The 18438-nt window shown below is 60.0% G+C and overlaps 1 protein-coding gene across 2 annotated transcripts in view; it reads left to right on the top strand.

Annotated features, from left to right (window-relative positions):
- Window positions 1-18438, top strand: part of TMEM104 (transmembrane protein 104) — a 54055-nt gene that overhangs the window by 30733 nt on the left and 4884 nt on the right. For both annotated transcript variants that reach the window (XM_059378755.1, XM_059378754.1), the window contains exon 9: window positions 6440-6533. In XM_059378755.1, coding sequence (XP_059234738.1) covers window positions 6440-6533 — 94 coding nt within the window. The remainder of the gene's footprint in view (window positions 1-6439; window positions 6534-18438) is intronic.

Below are 18438 nucleotides of genomic sequence, written 5' to 3'. Positions count from 1 at the left end.
GATTCAGACCCACACCTGTTGTCAGGCTCTCACCGTCCTCTGCACGATGGCCGAGCCTTTCTGTCTGGTTGGGAAGAACTTGAGCTCCCCACCAAAGCATCCGGGCCGTTATTGAACTTGGGTGCAGGTGACAGAAGTCCGGTAAGAATAGGAGCGACCTGATGTTCTTTCTTTGGCCAGAGGGCCTCACGGGGCCCCAGCTCCCTGTGTTCCCTGACCTGCGGTGTCTGGAGGACCGATGGGGTGTGAGAACGTGGGTGCCGGCTGTCGCCGTTGGGGTCATGGGCAGGGCCAATGTTTGTCGGCCCCCTGTGCACACACGACGTGCTTTGAGAGGTTCTGTCACACTCGGGGGGCTCGTGGTTAGCCAGGGCGGCGTCAGGAGGCCAACCCCAGCACCGCGTACGCCCGTGGTCCAGAAGCCCGTGGTCCCTCCGCGGCCCCTCGCTGACTCTGGGCTCCTCTCCTTTGTGGATGAATCCCCAGACGTTGTCATTCAAGTTGGGAAAATAAAACTCCCAAACCGAAATGCGCACAGCCACTTGAGAAATAAAAATAGAATCCTCGAACACTCCTTCCCGCATTCAAGGACACCTTGAAAGTTCAGTTCCCGTTAAGGGATGGGTTCATGCTGCGTTGTCATTAACCCCAATTAATTCTTAACCCCTGGCACCCTGGAACGAGGGCCGCCCTGTCATCTGGGGGCTCGTTGTCTCTGTCACTTGGGAGAGCCTCCGGGATCCGTCCGGAGCTCAGCCATGCCATCAGCAGGTCCCTGCCCCTGCCGGCCCCGTGCGCACCGAGTCCACGGATTCCACGGTCAGCCCCTGGGGATCCCCGCGTGTTTAGGGCAGATGAGGCAGTATGTCCCCGTTCCACCCCCTAAGACTTGTTACTTTGTCACTCTTGCTAAATTAACGGAGAAGTCCATCCCCCACCCCACCCCAAACCCAAGACCAGGAGGCTCTGGGTGTATCCGCCGCCTTCTACACTGACACTGCGGGAGCTGAAGGGTGGGGCACGCAGAGGCAGCTGCTGGTGGCTGAACCCTGATCCCTTAGAAGCTCCACCGTGCTGCACTGTGGGGGCCACAAGCAGGTGAGCCCCCAAACCCTCATTTTTAGAGGAACTCAATAAACCAGGCACTCCAGGACCGGGCCATCCAGCAGGTTTCTCCAGCCCCGGGAGCCAGAGAACCACAGCAGCGTTACTTTCGTTCCTTGCTGGCCGTCGCCAGCTTCCTTGACCATTTGGCCTTCATCCCCACCACGTGCTGCCCTTCTGCTTCCATCTAGGTTGGGGAACAGGGCCTCGAGGGAGCCTTCCCCGCCGGATCGACAGTCCGCGGACTTCTTCTCTGCTGGATTTTCTCACTGTGCCCTGTCGCAGGAGGTGACCGGTGATCAGTCTTTGTCCCAGGGACTGGCTCAGAGGTTCTTGGGACATTTGTGCCATGTGGTTCTTCAGCACATCCTTCTCTCCTGCCTTCCGTGTCTCCATGAACAGCCGGCCCCTCTCTCTCCTCACCCCCACCCTGCCCTTCCTCCCTTTTGAGGGAGGGGAGATGGACTGCAGGTCTTGTGATTTTCACCCAAGTGCAAGTTCTGATGAGAAGGTGCGGTCCACTGTGTGTCTCCCCAGCAGGAGAGGAGATGCCAGCAGGCAGGATTGGGGGCTTTCGTTTTGTTTTGTAAGAGAAGAACTGGTGGGTGGGCGGTCTGTCTGGGGACGGTGAATCCACGGTCTCCCAGAGGCAGGCATGGGAAGAGTCCCTGCTTTGAAGACCTTTGACATTAGGTTCTTGACATTAGGTTTCTTCTAAGACATTGCCCTTCTGGGTGCCTGGCGGATTCACAGAGTGGGCACAGCCCACTGGGGTCCGAGCCCCTTCCTTGCTAGGGGTCCAGGGGATGCAGAGGGCAGCCGAGAGCCCTGGGCTCTTCTCAGAGCCTTTTCTCCTTATTGGGGCTGAATAGCATTCTCTCCTAAAGCCAGTGGGTCTGCTCAGAGCAAACGCTGTTTCAGTTTGCTCTTTCTAAATCAAAACATATTGATTTCACACCTGTTTGAGGAAGAGATCTTTTCCCGACACACTGAGCCGCGCTCAGGCGGAGTGGGTGGCTTGCCCACTTGTGTGCACTGCCCTCTGCCAGCTCAGATGCTGCCCGTGGCAGGAGGGGCTGGTCGAGGGTAGGAGGCAAGTCAGCAAGACAGGGGTGGCCTCTGCCCCTGCTGCAGGGTTACCTCTCCACCAGGCGCTTCCCCACCAAATCCGCTATATTCTGCAGGTCCTCAGTGGGCACGTCACATGTGTCAAGCCCCCTGGGTGCTGGCGTGAACAAGGACGCAGGCCTTGCCGTCCTGCTGCTCGCACTCTGTCCGGGCGCAGGGTTTGTGGACGCAAAGTCAACCCATGAGGGGCACCTGGGTGGCTCAGTGGGTTAAAGCCTCTGCTTTCAGCTCAAGTCATGATCCCAGCGTCCTGGGATCGAGCCCTGCATCGGGCTCTCTGCTCAGCAGGGAGCCTGCTTCCTCCTCTCCCTGCCTACCTCTCCACCAATTGTGATCTCTGTCAAATGAATAAATAAAATCTTAAAAAAAAAATCAACCCATGAGACAGCAGCTCAGCATCTACCAGAATTAGGCAGAATTAGGTGCCCGACTGTGTGTGTGAGCCCAAGGGAGGAGCTCCATGCAGAGGACACTGGTCCCCGAGCAGAGCTTAGAAGGCAATGGAAGTAAGAGAGGGGGAGAGTGAAACTCTGTGCGCAGGTGTGGCTGGGGCTAAGCGTGGGGGACGACACGCACCAGTTGGCTCTGGCCCCAGGAAGGAGAGGACAGGGACAAAAGGACCAAGACGGATTCCGCAGGAGGACAGTCCTGAACTCTCCCCTGCCTTTTGTCTACGTGGTTTCTCCTATCTGAGGTATCCCTTTCTCTTTAAAGTTCCCCTGGGCGTCCCCACCCCAGCCCCAGCCAGGCAGGGTCAGGAGCCCATGCTCTGTGCTCCACTTCCCCTGTGGGACCGTAAGAAATAACATTTCTGTGGTTTTAAGCCACCAAGTTCTGCAGTCACAAGACGCTGGTACAGAGAGTGAGGAAGGAGACAGAGGTTGTTGGGAGCTTGAGCCGGAGCGGCTGGAGGTGAGTGGTGTGCTGCCTGCGCGGGGTTGCAGGAGAGAGGCAGCTGGATGGAACTGTGGACGAATCCAGAAGGCCACCAGGACCCTGTAGAGCCACACCCAAGCCTTGCTGCGGGGCCTTAGCAACGTGGGCTGCCTTGTGTCCATCAACACTGGCAAGGTTGCCCTGGGGCCTTTGGTACACGTTTAAACTCGGAGAAGAGTTCAGTTAAACACAGAGAAGAGGCCCGAGCCACCCCATTTGCACCTTCGCACGTCTGTCTCAGACTTCGTTCCGGTGACCAATTTGAAGATTTCATTAGAAACCAAAGAATTGCTCTTTATTCCTTTTTCTCCTTCTGGAACACGTTTGGCTGCCGCAGGTTCTGTCCCTGCCTCCTGGAATGATTTGGGCTCCGAGAGTCCTTGAACAGAGGCTGAGTCTGAACTGATCAATGGCATTTGGGGGTTGAACCATTGCTCAGGAGTCGGTTAATTTATAATGTCATACGGGCTAGACGAGAAGACCCGAGAGGATAGGCTGCCTCTTGGCTTTTTATCTCCTCTTTTTGAAGAAGGAAAGGGAAAACAGGAGGTGCCACGTTTGGCTGTTCAGCGTTCAGAGATGATCTCCGTCCCCGCTAGACCCTGGGCACATGGGGGCCGCTTCTCCTCCCGTGCCCCCGTTCTTCCCAGAGACCTGGCAGCAGCCGCTCCATGGCATCCTTTCCGGCTCTGATGCCGGCCCCTGCGGGCGCCGAGTCTGGCTCTAACTAATTTGCAGAGGACACCTGTTCCTTAATTAGCCCCAGCCTGTGCCGTGTGTCTTGGTCCGGGCTCCCTCCGATGCGTGAGCTCGTGGAGGGCCAGGGCTGCCGTTGGGGGTCTGTGCATGGTTGCTCCGACCATCCGGGCCCTGTGCTTCCCACTCACAGAGTGGTGGGGTCCATCTGTGTCCTGGGCCTTAAAACCACATCCCGGCCGCCGGCCCGCCACAGGTGTCTCTGCTGTTGACCAAATCTTCCAGAACAACCCTCTACCGCCAGGCCCCGCTGCCGGCCCTAGACCCAGATGTGGGAGGTCCAGGCCAGTGCAGACCCTCATTCAGAGCCCCCCTGCACTCCTGCTCCCCACGACTCCGATGGCGTCTCACGTACACTTCTTGCTCGACTCTTCAGGTGCGCCTGTATGCTTAGTGTCTTTAAAAAGAGGGAAGCTCTTGGGGGACGGGGATCCCACCCTGCAGGGTTTTATAAAATGCATCCTTTTATGGAAAACGATCTTGGTGAACAGCTGCCGGTGGGGAGGGGATGAAGACGGATCTAGCATCTGGAAGAGGACCCGGGCTGGAGCAGGATTCCCTGCCTGCCTTTGGGGCTGGTTCTGCTGCATACCTTCCCCACCTGCCACCCGCCTCCCCTGCTTCCCCTGCCTTGGTTTTACATAGTAGAACCTTCTGAAAACGAGTCTCTAGGCGTCAGAGATGAGCTCTGACCTCCCACATAAGCTGCCCGTAAGAAAATGTCCAGCGCGAGCGGTGGGCACCGTGGGTCGGAGGGGAGGCCCCCACGCTTGCCAGGGGACACAGCAGGAGTCTGGTTTTGAGCAGCCCGGCGTTGTTTGGAAACATCTGTGGCAAGTGGCTTTGTATGTGTTCTTCCTTGAGGCTCTCTCTCTTCTGCCCTTCAAGAAAGAAATCCTGTTGAAGTTTCCCTGAAGTGGTTATTCTCCTAAAGGACAAACTGATGGTGCCGCTTGCGGGCTTGCTGTGCGGCTGCAGGCCCTGCCTGAGTCTGGCCTGCAAGGGCACCAGGCCACCGCCTCCCCCGCCCCCACCCCCCCCACCCCCGCCCCGCTCCTGCTCCCACCCCCCAGGCACCCCTAGCCTAATGGCGCTTCCCCTCCTCCTGGCGGAAGCAGAGCTGGCTCCAGGCCCCCAGCAGAAAGCCCTTTCCAGAAGTCTCCCAGCCCCGGAGCCTGCCTGGAGGCCCTGTCCCCCAGCTAATTAGAGCTTTCTCCTTAAGCAGTACTTTCGTCTCTGGTGTCATCCTCACAGTGATAATGGACTTGGATAAGAGGTCACAGCTTCTCCCACTTCCCGCTTTCCTTGCGGATGATGGTGGGGGAGGGACGGGCACAGCCCCCCTTCCGCCAGCGCCCGCCTGCCTGTCACCCTGTCACGGGGCAGCCAGGGAGTGGGGGGACTGGCCGCCAGGCGGAGCAGCTGCGATGTCTCCCCCCCCAGCTCACGGGGCCAGAGCCCGGCTGCTCGCCACATTCGGGTCTCCACCACCCGCTGCACCTCTGGCGAGTGTCATTAACATTAACGTGATAAAACGGGCGCCATGTAAATGTTAATAAGGTCTGTTGCGTCTGCTGCTTCCGAGTGGCAGATTGGAAATGGTACCATCATCGTAGCGCCAACCAGCAGCTTTTAATTCCTCTGCTCCCTGAGCAGCCAATTTGGCATGGAAATCCTAACCTTCCTCAGCCCCCAGCCCGGCTGTGCTGTGCCAGGCTTACCCCCACTCTCCTTTGCAGAGAGGGTTCAAATTTCCCACCGACTGGTTTTCTAAGATAGGGTATGAATTCTTTTTTTTCTGAGTAACCGCTTGGTTTTCCCTATTCTCCACGGAGGAAGAGCACTGAGCCCCAAACTCAAGCCCCACTTTTCATGGCTGCGGTTCCTTCTCTTCTTGGTCCAGGATAGTCCTCTGAGAGATTTGCCCTGGAAGCCATTGGCTCTGGCTCTGGCTTTCCAGGCTTTCCCTTCTCTTGAAGTCACAAACATTGCTGATGGACGACATCCTGATCGATCCTTTCCTCTGAACCTTCAGCACAGCGTTCTTTCCCGTGTGCTGCGCTGTGGGGGCCCCTGGGTCCCCTCCTCCCTGTGTGCGGTCTGCCCAGTAGACCTGGGGGTCCAGGGTGTGCCTGGCTTCCTCTCAGATCCCCATCTTGCTGCTGTCCCACACCTCCTTGGGGCTTGTTCCCAGCTCCGTGCAGGGCCCAGGAACCCTCAGCATTTGCTAAAGAGGAATATCAGGCAATGTCCCTGGGGTGTCCCTGGGGGTCATGCCCAGAAAGTTGTCTCAGGACAGGAGGCATAAGGAACAGCCAGAAAGCACGGCTCTGGGTTTCTGTTGCATCCCAGGGAATACCCTTGCGATGCTGTCGGCCCCTGGGGAGCCTCTGCTGACCCGGGTGCACACCGTGGTTAGGACCGGCCGCCAGGCAGGGGCCATGTGGACAGCGTGTCCGCGCATCTCCACGCGCTCCCGGCCCCTGCCCCCTTCACACGTGTTTCTGTCCCCCAGGCTGTCTTCACTCTCCTCCTTGGACCCTTCACCTTCTTCGACGTCCAGAAAACCAAGTACCTGCAGATCCTGACCTCCCTGATGAGATGGGTTGGTGAGTGAGAGACCTTTCGAGGCTTCCTTTCTCCTCTCATTCCTTCCTTACCCTTGCCAAGACGGCCGTGTGTGCTCACAGCGCAGCTGGAAGGTGGTGGGCTTCCGGGGACTCCTGAGAGCCGGGAAGGGGCGGGGGTAACACAGTCCCGACAAGGATCACGTGTTGTGGATGGAGCCCGAGCTAGGCCCAGACTTCTTCACACGCCCATGCAGTGTCCCCGCTGCCCCCAGGCTAGGCCAGGACTCCTGAAGTCCCCGGGTCGGCTCTGCCCACTTCAGGGCACGAGAATGGCACCGCTGTGCCTTCTTGTGGGTGCACCGTGTGGCACAGCCGTAAGTCCCAGCAGGCTGTGGCAGCCGCGTCTGTGTTGCCGGCCAGCAGGGTGTGAAAAGACACCCCTTCCACGATACCCTTGACTGACCGATGCCCTCCTGAGCAAGAACATCGTCCTTGGGTGGTTTGGGGGCCTCTCCCCCTAAGGCAGGTTTGTGGGAGGGAGCTCATGCATTCCGCCGCACCGACCCGGAGGGCCCCGGCTACTGAGCGCCGTAGACCCAGGACAGGAGGGGGTAGGGGCCGTGTGGCCTGGCACTGGCTCTGGGATCATTTGCATTCCTCTTTTGGTCTAAAGGCAAAGAATACAGTTGCCGTTGTGGCTGAGAGGTCTGGCAGAGGGCGTCTGCCTCCAGCACCTCCCCTGCCCAGCACCTGCACCGACATTCCCCGGGAGCCTGAGGGCAGGACTCCTCCCTCCCGAGCTTCCTCTCGAGCTCCCGTTGCAACTGCCCCAGCACCCCTCATCAGGACTCAGGGCACACAGCCCTCAGCACGGGCCCTCAGAACAGCTTCTGGTAAAAGTGATTTCCGGCTGTTCTCACATCCTGCAGAGGATTCCAGAATCCCAGTGTAAGGAGCCAGTGCGTCACAGGGTCCTGGCATCTTCAATCGGGAGGGACCATGACCGTCATCCAATCCCCGCCCCCGCCCCCGCCCCCGCGAGGGCAGGCTCCACAAACATTCACACAGGGTGGCCTCTGGGCCAGGAGCTCCCGACGGGTCCCCTGCCCCACTCGGAAGGGTTGCTTGTCAGCACTGGGAAGTCCTGCCTTGTCTTGAGCCCAGCTCGGCCGCCTGTAACCTCCTTCCGCCTCGGTCCTTCCTTGCACGGAATTGAGAGCAGGACTGAGTCATCTGCTGCGTTAGCTTCGCGGCCCCTGTAACCCGGGACACCTGTCCTTCGTCACCCAGCCCAGCCAAGAGAGCAGGGGGACACTTGTCCAATAGGGAGCGGGATTCCTGGTCTGCCCCCCTCAGCCGGTTCAGTCCTATATGTACCTTCACGATGCTGTTTGCAAATTTTATTCACACATTTGAAAGCCGCGGGTTTAAGTAACGTGACCACCTGGGAAAGAATGAGAACTCCTGACTTAGAACACGAGGATCAGGCTGGCTCCAAGGATAAGGTACTGGAATAGAGCCCCCCACCCTGGGTCCCAGCAGGGCTCACTTCCCAGCGTTGGGATCAGCGGGGAATCACAGTCCCGGCTCCGCCTGCCCACCCTTCTCCTCCGGAAATAGATGAAAGCCCTAGAGACCTGCAGAAGGAAGAGTTTTCTCAGCAAAGCCTCCTCTTGTCCGCCTGGCCCACCTCCGTTGTCACTGCTCCTCTGCTCCCAGAGTCCCCAAGGTCCTGCCCCTCCCCCACACGGGACTGGCTGTCCTGACCCGCCGCATTAGGAGTCCTCACCTCCCCCCGGGGAGGGCAAGGAGAGGTGGGGAGAGGTGGGGAGACTCCTGTGCTTTAGAGGGCTGCCCGGATCGTGACGTGTCCTGATGCTCCACGACAGCGACACCCCTGTTTATTGAGCAGGACAAAGGCCTTCGTGTGTCTAGTGAGTGATGAGCAGGTTGTTGAGAGGGAGGGGAGGAGGCCGGTGGTAAAGGAAGAGTGACTGTCCCAGTGTGGGGTGGGAGACCCCGCCAGACTCAGCTCCCCCGCAGAGAAGGCCTGCGCTTACACTGCCAGCAGGGCCCTGGGGGGGCCTCCAGAGCCTCTCAGAGCAGCCCCTGTGCCCTTTCCACGCTGCTCTTGGAGCCCTGTCCTCCTCAGAGTAAAACCATCCTGCCCCCTTGTGACCCCATCGTGCCTCCCCTTCTCCCAGCCAGAGCCCCTCCGGCTGGCCAGCAAGGCTGGTTACCCCCAGGGGCTGCAGCAGAGATCCCCCAAGGGGTCCCTTCCTCAGGCTCCCGGGCCCTGCGAGGTGACAGTGGCCTTGCAAGAGGCGCTTGACAGCAGGGAGGGCCTGAGGGACACAGCAGCACGTGAAGGTCACCCACACTTGTGTTTCTGCATGGTGACATTGTTGTCACTGCAAGTCATCTGCCTCTTTTCTCCCTTCGATCTGATAATCAGATGGCGCCGGCCTCTCTGCAGAGCTGGTCTCCAGAGCGTTCTGGGTGACCGGCAGGCGGTCATTCTTCTCCTGGAGAGGCTCGGGCCCCTGTGCCGGGAAAGCTAAGCTCTGTGACACAAAGCCCTCTGAAGCAGAAGAAAAATTGTCCAGTTAAGTAAACTCCAGACTGTACCCAAGGCTAGACTACAGTTTCAGGCTGGGGCACGGGAGCCGAGCCGCCTGGGCCCTTTCCTCCCTGGTGGTGAGAGCGGTTCCCCTCGTCATGGCCCCGGGGCCACTGCAGGCAGGGAGCCGAGAAAGGGGGCAGTGGGGAGGGACGAGTCCCAGGAAGCTGCCAGATACCAGCGAACAGGCAGCCCTGTTGCAGGAAGGACTGGAGTCCGCCCCGGGGGACATCTGCGAGGGGGGCGTCTCTCCTCTGGCCCAAGCTCACCCAAGTGGTTTTTTCTAGAACCCTCCAAAAAGCCCTGTTTGTCCTCTTTGGTCTGCGCCAAGTCCTCCGTTCTCAACGAACTCCCTTTCCTTTTGCTTCTGAGAAGCAGCTGTGTGGCCGTGTCCCCCCCGACCCTGCCTCCTTCCCCACACTCCCGCACTCCCTGCCCCTTCCCTCTCCCCAGATTAGGGCCCAGACTGTCCAAGAGAGCCGAGCCGGAGCGCAGGGTGGCAATAAGCCGACTCGGGTTCTAAGAAGACAAAAGGGAAGAATGAGCACCAAAGGGACCGGAAAATCATAAATAAACGTGCTGAGCCAGAAAGTTTCTTGCGCTTAATTAGGAATTTGTTCTGCCATCTGTTGAAACGAGGCTGGGGAAGACTGCGGAAGCCCCGCCCGAGTAGGGCCCCCCGGAGCCCAGGACGAGGCCACCCGACAGCTTGAGGCCAGTTCCCTCCCGCTGCCAGAGCGGGCCTTTGCACGTGGCCACTTGTCCAGGAAAGTGTCGGCACCTGAATGACAAGTGACAGTGTTGATTCATCTCTTTTGCTCTCCAAATAAGTTCTGGGCAGCCCAGGCAGATCGGTGTGGGAGACCCAGATCCCAGGTGCCCGGATGGGCTCCGTGTCGTCCGGCGGGTGAGACTGTTGTGTAGTGTTAGCAGGCTTCCTGACCAGCCCCGCTTGCTGTCCCGTCGCTCAGCCCCCGGCTGCTGGGCTCCTGAGCCCAGGGCTTCGCTCCCGGTGCCTCCGCTTATGTTCCCATCCACGTGGGTCCCGGGGCGCACAGCCAGCCCTCGGCCAGGTTCCTTGTTCAGCAGCGGCCAGGGCAGGTCCCCCCGGGAGCGGCTGGGAAGATAAAATGGGATCCGGAATCAGGGAGGGAGGGCTCTCGGCGCTGCTCCTGGCGCAGGGTCCGCGTTCGGTAGCAGCCGCTGTGTGCAGCCCCGCCACCAGTCCTCTGTGTTGGCCAGTTCATCCTGGGGCTGGCCTCAGTGGGAGCCTCCCTCAGGGCTGGCCGTGAGATCGGGGACGTGGCCCAGGCCACCTGCAGAAGGAGCTGTGGCTCTGGCCACGAGACCCGGAAGCCTCTCAGGTTGGCTCTGTCAGCCTTTCCTCTGCCCCACTCCGGCGCTTGTCCCCCATGCACGCCTGCACCCCCCCCCCCCCCCCCCAGCCTCCACCCTCACCACCTTCAAGGAAGCTTGAGCCTGAGAGAAGTGAGAAGCAGGCGCATCTCACGGAACGGCCCGGGGCTTTCTCTTTCGGCCCTGGTGCTCGCTCTGTCAGTGGTCAGTAGACCGGGGACACTTAGGAGAGACACACAGCCAGAAGTGCTGACCCGCAGGCCCAGGAGCTGGGGCCGCAGAGCCTGAGCTCTAAGCCCCAAAGCAAAGGACGGTAGACCGTCCCCAGCCGCGATGCCTGGCGGGAGCTCTCCGGCAGGAAGGGGCTGAGACGGCTCCGTTACTTCACCCCGTACCAGCTTCCGCCACAGACGCCTCCCAGTTGGGGACACGCACAGCTGGCTCAGCTCGGGTGCCCCACTTGGTGTTATTAAAAACCTGATTCTTTCTAATAAAGACTGCTCTGGAGCACGGCAGCCCTCCTCGGTCTGGGCTGACGAGGACCCACAGGGCTCCTTTCTCTGATTGTGTATTCAGAGCAGCGTGGTGTCCGTCACAGCCGTCTCTGTGCTCCCCTCAAAGTGGGTCAGACGCCAGCCTCTCCGTGCGTCCGTGGGCAGACTCGAACCTCATGAAGCTCCGCGGCCCAGCCTCCCCTTCCAACCCCCAGTGAGTGCCCCAGATTTGTCTTCCAGACCGAGCCAGCAGGGGGAGGTGGGACTCCTCAGCGGTGGCCCGAGAAGCAGAAGGTCCCCAGGAGGAGACCGTCACCTAGGAACATAAGGGCTCTGCTTTTACCTGTCCCCAAAATTCTCTGCGGCCGCTTGGCTGACTCTGCTGCAGATCCCTGACTGATTCGGCAGAGCGCCTCGTGGTGGGACCCTCCACTCTATCACCAGCAGGAGCCAGGGGTCGTCTCTGTCTGGGCCGTCCGTTCCCCACGTCCTGTTGACCCAACATGCCGGCGTGGTGTAGGAATCCCCCCACAACCACTTGCCGCTGTCCCCTCAACCAGTGCTCCTCAGACGGCTGTGAAGGGGGTCCTTTGCCCGCCCCTAGCAGCCAGCCAGCAACAGCCTTCAGCATCACCCCGCCCACCCCCTCGCTAGACCCCGGCTCTCCGGGGCCGTGAAGCATGCGGCTTCTCGTTCCTTAGCCCGTGGAGGGAATCCAAGAAAAGCTTTTCATAGATGTCTCATTTTGGTCTTGATTCTTGTTTTCTGAAAGTTCTCTCTGCAGACACACTTTAGAGGAGAGGATGCTGGAGTTTCCTGGTCTCGGGCAGAGTGGGCACCCGGTTACGGTCTGCCACAGAGCCAGCCCCGTGCTGCCACATTGTCCCTTTTGTTCATGGAACTGACCCAAGAGCCCTGCTGGGCCCCAAGGCAAGGCCACTACATGGCCACCCCACTTCTGTGAGCAGCCTTTGTTGTCAACAGCTCTGCATTTGGCCGAGATGTGTGCTGGCCAGCCCATCAGATGGTCCCCAGAGGCTGGGAGGTCGTGGGCCAGCCGCCTGGACACTGGCAAGGGGAGGGAGGTGAGCCCCAGCTTGTGCTTAGCGGGGCGAGGCCTCTGACCAGTGGTAGGGGCTGTAGATGTGTCTCTGCACAGAGCTGGGCTTCACACAGGCCAAGGTGAGCCTCACCCACGTGTCAGAAGCAGCCCCAGGTGTCTCAGAGCTAATGGGGCCCGCAGCTGCCCAGGAGCTCCCGCACTTATGTGCAGCCTAGGGGCCCCTGAGCACCCTCGAGCACTGCTTCTGCTTGTTTTCCCCATGCTTTCTCCACCCGCGTTTGTCTGTGCATCCAGCTTCTGCGGGACGGATACCTCTGTCCGCTCAGGCTGCCAGGACCGAATGCTACAGGCTGGGGTGGCTTAAACAGTAGAGATTTCCTTGCTCTGTTCTGGGGGCTAGAAACCCAGGATCAAGGTGCTGGCGGGGTTGGTTTCTGGTGCGGCCTCTCTTCCTGGCTGCTCTTCTCCCGGAGGCTTTTCTCCGTGCGCAGGGAGACTGCTCTGGCACCTCGGGCTCCTCCTGTAAGCACCCGGGTCCCATCAGATTAGAGCCCTTATGAGCTCGTTTAAGGCCCCATCTCCAAGCGGTCTCGTTGCGGGTCAGGGCTTCCGCCCAGGAATTAGAGGCAGAGATAATGAAGTCCCCAACAAGAGGAGAGACTGGGCGGCCTTCAGGAAAGGTGACAGAGCTGAAGTTTTATGTTTGCAATCTGGGAAGGAGATTATCGGGCTCCCGGCCAGAGGCCCCATGGCTTCGCTGTTGCCACCATTACCAGCTGAGCTTGGTCTGACAGCGGAAGAATGAAAAATGGAGACACTTGCCCTGCTCGCAGGGTGTGGGAAGGGGAGGAATGGAAAGGCCAGAACTCTTGATTTCCTGCTTGAGACTTGATAGCTTTAGAGACTCAAATACCTGCTCAAATACCACGGCGCCCTCCTCCCAGCACACTCGGAAAAAGGAACTCTGCTCTGAGTTCTCCAGGATAATTATTTTTCAGTCATCTCTGCACCCAGCGTGGGGCTCAAACTCACAACCCCGAGATCGAGAGTCCCGTGCTCCACCGACTGAGCCGGCCGGGCGCCCCTTTTGAAATCGACAACAGAGCCACAGAGTGGAACCTCACTCCGTAAGTTAATTATCCAGACGCCCTTCTCTTCGTCCATGATGATGACAATACAGTGACCATGAAGATGACAGAGTTGGAGTCCTCCCGTCACACAGAGGGTGACTCAGTGTGGAAACACAGCTCGATGGGCTTTGAATTCCCTCCATTCAATGGAGACACAGGTGACTTTTCATGCATTACTACAGGCAAGGCCAGGCATCCCAGAGCGTCTTACAGCCTGAGATAAAATCTGACCTAGGCCCAAGATGCGTGTGCGAACAGGCACATCTGTGAGGGAACTTCTCATCTTTCCCCAAGGGGACTCCTCCCAGCTTGATAGGCCAGGAGGTCCTGTCTTCTGGGGCTGTCAAAGGAGCCCCCATCCCAACTCACAGCCTGTGCTCCGGTGGGAGGGTGACGGCCAGAGGAGGACGGACTGGTGCAAGCCCCCAAAATCCAAACGTAATTCCTTTTCAGTCTCAGTCCCGTTCGGAAAGAGCACACACCCAGGGTCCCCCCACATGACAGAGTGGTGGGGACACGTGGTCATTGTTTGGCCTTCCGCGAAGCAAGAGGGAGCTTCTTGGTTCACGGAACAGCCGTGAGCAGCCCAGGTCTGATGCCTGGGCTAGAGACACCCAAAATAGAGGGTGTTCCTGGAAGGGGTATGACTGCCCCTGACCCAGCTGAGGCAGGTGGGGTCCCTAGGATGATCCCAGGCTCCTTTTGCTATGAGGAGCAAAAGGAGAATCAGGTGAGAACTGTGGGTTGGCAGGTGCCTGCCTGCCCAGGACCAGGATTGTTGGCAGGGAGATAAGGTTTCTCGGACAGCAGTGCGCTCCACGTTCTGAGGGGGGGTGGCTTGGGCCAGGCTCTACCCAGGTGCCTCCATGAGGTGTACCGTGACCAGCTCCATTCTTAAAGGTGGCAAAACACAGGCAGTGATAAGTGACGGGACGACCCAAGATGACAGAGTTCGGTGGCAGGGCCTGGTTGAATCCCACGTGATCTGAGAAACTGAGCTTGTTTACAGGAAGAGCAGCAGCCTCCTGGCTTCCCCGCGGGGGGTTCCAAGGCCTTAGGGCTTCCCACGGGGAGCCCCCACTCACACCCCAGCCCCGTGGGTCCCGGGGGCCTGCGAAGTGGCTCTCATCCACAGTCGGTCCTGTTACTCAAGGAACAAATGCCCAGGCACCTGCTTAAGGGCTTTGGAACTGCTTGGTCTTCAGCTGACCTCCGCTCAGCTGGGTGTCACCCCGTCGCTCCCCCCAGCCCTCCTGAATCCCGGGAGGCCCAGGCCAGCCTGGGACCAGCCTGAGGAGAGACGCATCTGTGCCCCAGCCTCCTCCGAGGGCAGCACTGTGGTAGAGGAGGAAGCCAGTGCCAGACCCTCCCCGGATCCAGCTCTGAGGGCGGGCACACCACGGCCATTCATTATCATTAGCCCTGGCATGTTGGTTCTCTGCTCGGAGAAGAGAGTGCCATCCTTGTGACAGCCGCCTTGACGGATGGCCTCCGCCTCCCCTGTGTCCGAGCTAAAGCCGCTTACGGAGCTCAGAGAACAGCGAGGCGTCTGGAGCAGAACAGGCTGGGGCCCGCCCCAGTCTTGGGACGAGCGGGGCCAGGTTCAGAGGTCAGAGACTGGAGGGGCAGCTCTCCAGGAGGCAGCCCTGCCTGGGTGAGGCGGGAGACAGCCGCTGATTGCCGGAAGGCCTGGTGCCCGCAGCACCACCGGGGACGTCCTGGGGACAGTGGGGGAAGGGCAGGGGGTTCCTGGGAGAGCTCTGCCCTGCCCCCATCCAGGCAAGGAAGGCCCCGCCCCAGGCTCCCCAAGGCCAGGGTGCCTGGGCAGGTGGTCCCCCTCGTGCCGGCACCATGCAGACCCTGGAATTCTGTAAGGAAAGTGGAGCCCTGCCCCGGCCTCACCCACACGCCGAGAGCAGTGGGGAGAGCCTCACCAGGGCCCAGAGACCAGGGCAGTGTCTGCCACCTCTTCCTCCGCTGCCACAGACCCTGGAAGGAGCCCCTCTCTGTCCACCCTTCCAGCGCAGGCTGGCCCTTCCTCACCTCCCCAGGGATGGGTTTGGGCACACAGAGGATAGAGCTGAAAGCAGAACCCCGAGCCCCTCCCTCAGACCCCTGCTCGTCACTGGCCCCCCCCCGCCCCCCGCTCTGTCGCAAGCAAGAGCAGGTCACCTCCTCCTGGGAGGCCCTGGCCCATCTGTGACTTCCCACAGCCAGCCAGACCGCAGAAGGGGACTCAGGAGGGGAGGAACCAGCTTGTGTGGTACAAGCGCTACTGCTTGTCTCTCACTGCCCCCCCGGTAAACTAGGACCACCCTTACCCCTGGGCAGGAGTTCAGAAGGGTGTTGGTTCACCTGCTGTACTCTCTGAGAGGAGTGGGGCCATGAGGACAGACAGCCATGAGGACAGACAGCCTCGAGGCCCCGCAGCTCCCGGCCGGGCTGCTTATCCAGCTCTTGCTGGTGAGAGCGAGGATCAGGAGGCCGCCTCTGGAAAGCAGGGTTTCTCTTCTGATGGCTTTGAGAGCTAGATGGTGCCTGGGTAAAGGAGAGGCCGCCTGGTACGTGGTGCCGCCTTGACCGCCACACTGATAGTCGCCGACATCCCCGTGATAGGACGCTGACATTGCCATAGGGGATGTTCTTGTTGTAAAATTTACTTTGAACCTGGCCTCCTCCAAAAGGGAAGGGCAGCGTCTTCCCTAAGCCAACTGTCCCGGGCCCCCGAGGACTGGATGTGGGGGAGCAGGGGGCAGGCCAGTGGCTGTGATGAGGCCAGTGGCTGGCACTCAGCAGCTGCCAGAGTAAGTGTGTGAAGGTCGCACACCTCTCCAGGCCATATCGCTGGGGTGGGAGCCTGGAAACGGGGAAGCTCCTGTGGGGGCGCCTCCTGCTGCCAGTACCTCATCCTGGGGCCCAGTCTCTGCTGCAACCCCTGGCTGGTCTTCTTCCCATGAGCTTCGATAGGACTTGGACTCCTCCCACAATGGGGATCTCATCACCTACCCTGCAGCTAATGCGGCTGTTACCAGTTCTCTCTATTGTTGTAATTTGCCTCTGCAACTTCCATCAGTTGCCCTGGACAGTGACCTCCCGAGAGACATGGTATCTGCTTAGTGCACTGTCCCCAGCTGCCCAGAAGGGTGCGTGGGCCTGGGCACTCAGCACAGCTTTGTTGGGTGGGTGGGTGGTCCCAGCCGGGCCATGAGCTCCACGAAACAAGTGCAGGTTTTTCACATGAGCTGTTACCTCAGCTATTTAAAGAGAAGTCTCTTGTCCTGCCTCATCACCTCACAGCTGTGCCACCCAAGGCCAGCAGCCACTCCTCATGTGACATGTGTCAGGCCCTCACCTCCTTCCCCACCACAGAATCCTCCCTGGCAACTCGCTGCATCTCCTCACCCCCTGGAGCGGGAGTTCCGGCGAGGATGCAGGGGGATGTGGGCTGTGACCCTGGTCGCCTCCCCGGGGCTCTCTGAGCGTGGCTTGGGAAGGTCAGAGAGACCCCTGCCCCGGGGAACCGCAGGCCCGGTCAGCAAGGCTTCGGGGAGCGCCCACCGCTCCGGGCGGTATCTGTCCGCACCTCCCATCCAGCCATGGCCAGGTCGGCGCAAGAGCTTCTGGCAGTGGCCGGCCGAGTGTCGGACACCCGTGGACACTCAGCCCCGCTCTCTGTCGCGCTTCCTGACAGTCTGTCGCTCACGCCCATCTCCCTCCTTTCTTCTTGATTTATGATCAGGCCCACTGAGTTTGGGGATCAGCTGTCTCCCAGGGACGGGACCATCAGTCTAGGAGATGGCTGGTGAACTCTGCTCCTCTGGTGGGCACGGGAGGGAGGAGCCAGCGGTGAGGGATGTGGTCGCAGGGGGAGGGGCCGGTGCCTCTAGTCCAGGACCTGGTCCTCCTGCTTCATTCCTGTCCCTTCCCTCTCAGTCCCTCTATCGCAATATGAAGTCGGGGGTATCCCTGGTTTCTTCTGAACATGCCAGCTGGGAGACCAGCCAGAACATCTGCCTTTGCCTCTCCACTCCTGAGAAGAGGCCAGCGCCCACCCTGTGTCCTCGCAGTGATGGGGGCAAGGAGGTGTGGGGGGACCCGAGGGCTACCCGGCCTCACGCTCCCACTACCCCTTCCCAGGGCTTGCCGGGGCTCCCGTCTCAGAGCCAGTCCTCAGTGCATCCAAGCCCAGGTGGCATTCCTTGGGCGCCTGCTCTGGGGGCGTGGGGTGCCCTTCCCCTGACTGGAGCCGTAAGCGGCCCCCGGCAGGCACTCAGTCAGGATCCGGGGGACGATGGAGCACCACTGCCTTCCTGTGCTGCCAAGTCACGCGGCTTATGTGAGCTTTCGAGAAAGTGGCATGGCGTGGGTCACATGGGAGTGGGGCTCACGGGAGTGGAGCTCACAGGGTGGGGGTGGCCCCCGGGGGTGGCCTGTCCCCCTCTGGGGCCCTCTCCGGGAGCTGCCACTCTTTAATGCTGGAAGCGCCTCCCAACAGCCTCTGGCATCTTCTTTCCTGGATGGGATCCAACATCTAGCCCCTGGGGGTAGATCCAGTTTTTGGAAATCGACTCTAGTAAGAGAACAAGGCAGGAGACTAATCCGGTGATCCCGCTGTGATGCAAGCCTAAGTAGGGAAGCTGGTGAGACAAGTTTTCTTATCTCCCATAGCCATGCCTTTGTGAGCCACCTGAAAGTTCTAGAAAATGTTCCGTATCATCATTGACATAAGGACACGCAGCTCCCAAGCTGGTGACTCCAGAAGCCACCTGTCAGTAGCCATACATTGAGGATGGAGGTTGTCCACGCCTCCGTGTGCTTTAAAAACCCCACCTCCTGCCTTGGGGAACCTCCGTAAATTGGTGTATTTGCAGTTGGGAAAGCCAGGGCTGCACAGACAGCCCCCTTGAGGTCAGCCAGCCTGTGTGTCCCACCGCTCCCCGGAGGTGCGGCGAGGAGGAGGAAGGTGGGCAGAGGGGCACTACAGCACCCGCGGCGCGAGGCAGCCGTGACTCAGTGACTCGGGGTTGCTGGCTCTCTGCCTTCTCCCACCACGCCCAGGGCCCTGAGGCCAAGCTACAGGGACAGCTTTCTCCACTCGCCTCTTTCCAAGCTGCGAGTAGTACCAGGTCACAAGGTGACACATGAGACGGTGGTGGCAGAGTGGGGTTTGAATCGCAGAAGTGCCGGCCACTGCCTCCTGAAGAATTCATCCCCAGGTATTCCCTGCGCTTCCCCTCCCCTGCTTCAGTCTGCCAGCTGCAGCCACCTGACTGCTCAGCTC

Source organism: Mustela nigripes, chromosome 16 (assembly GCF_022355385.1).
Source record: "Mustela nigripes isolate SB6536 chromosome 16, MUSNIG.SB6536, whole genome shotgun sequence".
Taxonomy (NCBI): Eukaryota; Metazoa; Chordata; class Mammalia; order Carnivora; family Mustelidae; genus Mustela; species Mustela nigripes.
This window is presented reverse-complemented; position numbering and strand designations above follow the sequence as displayed.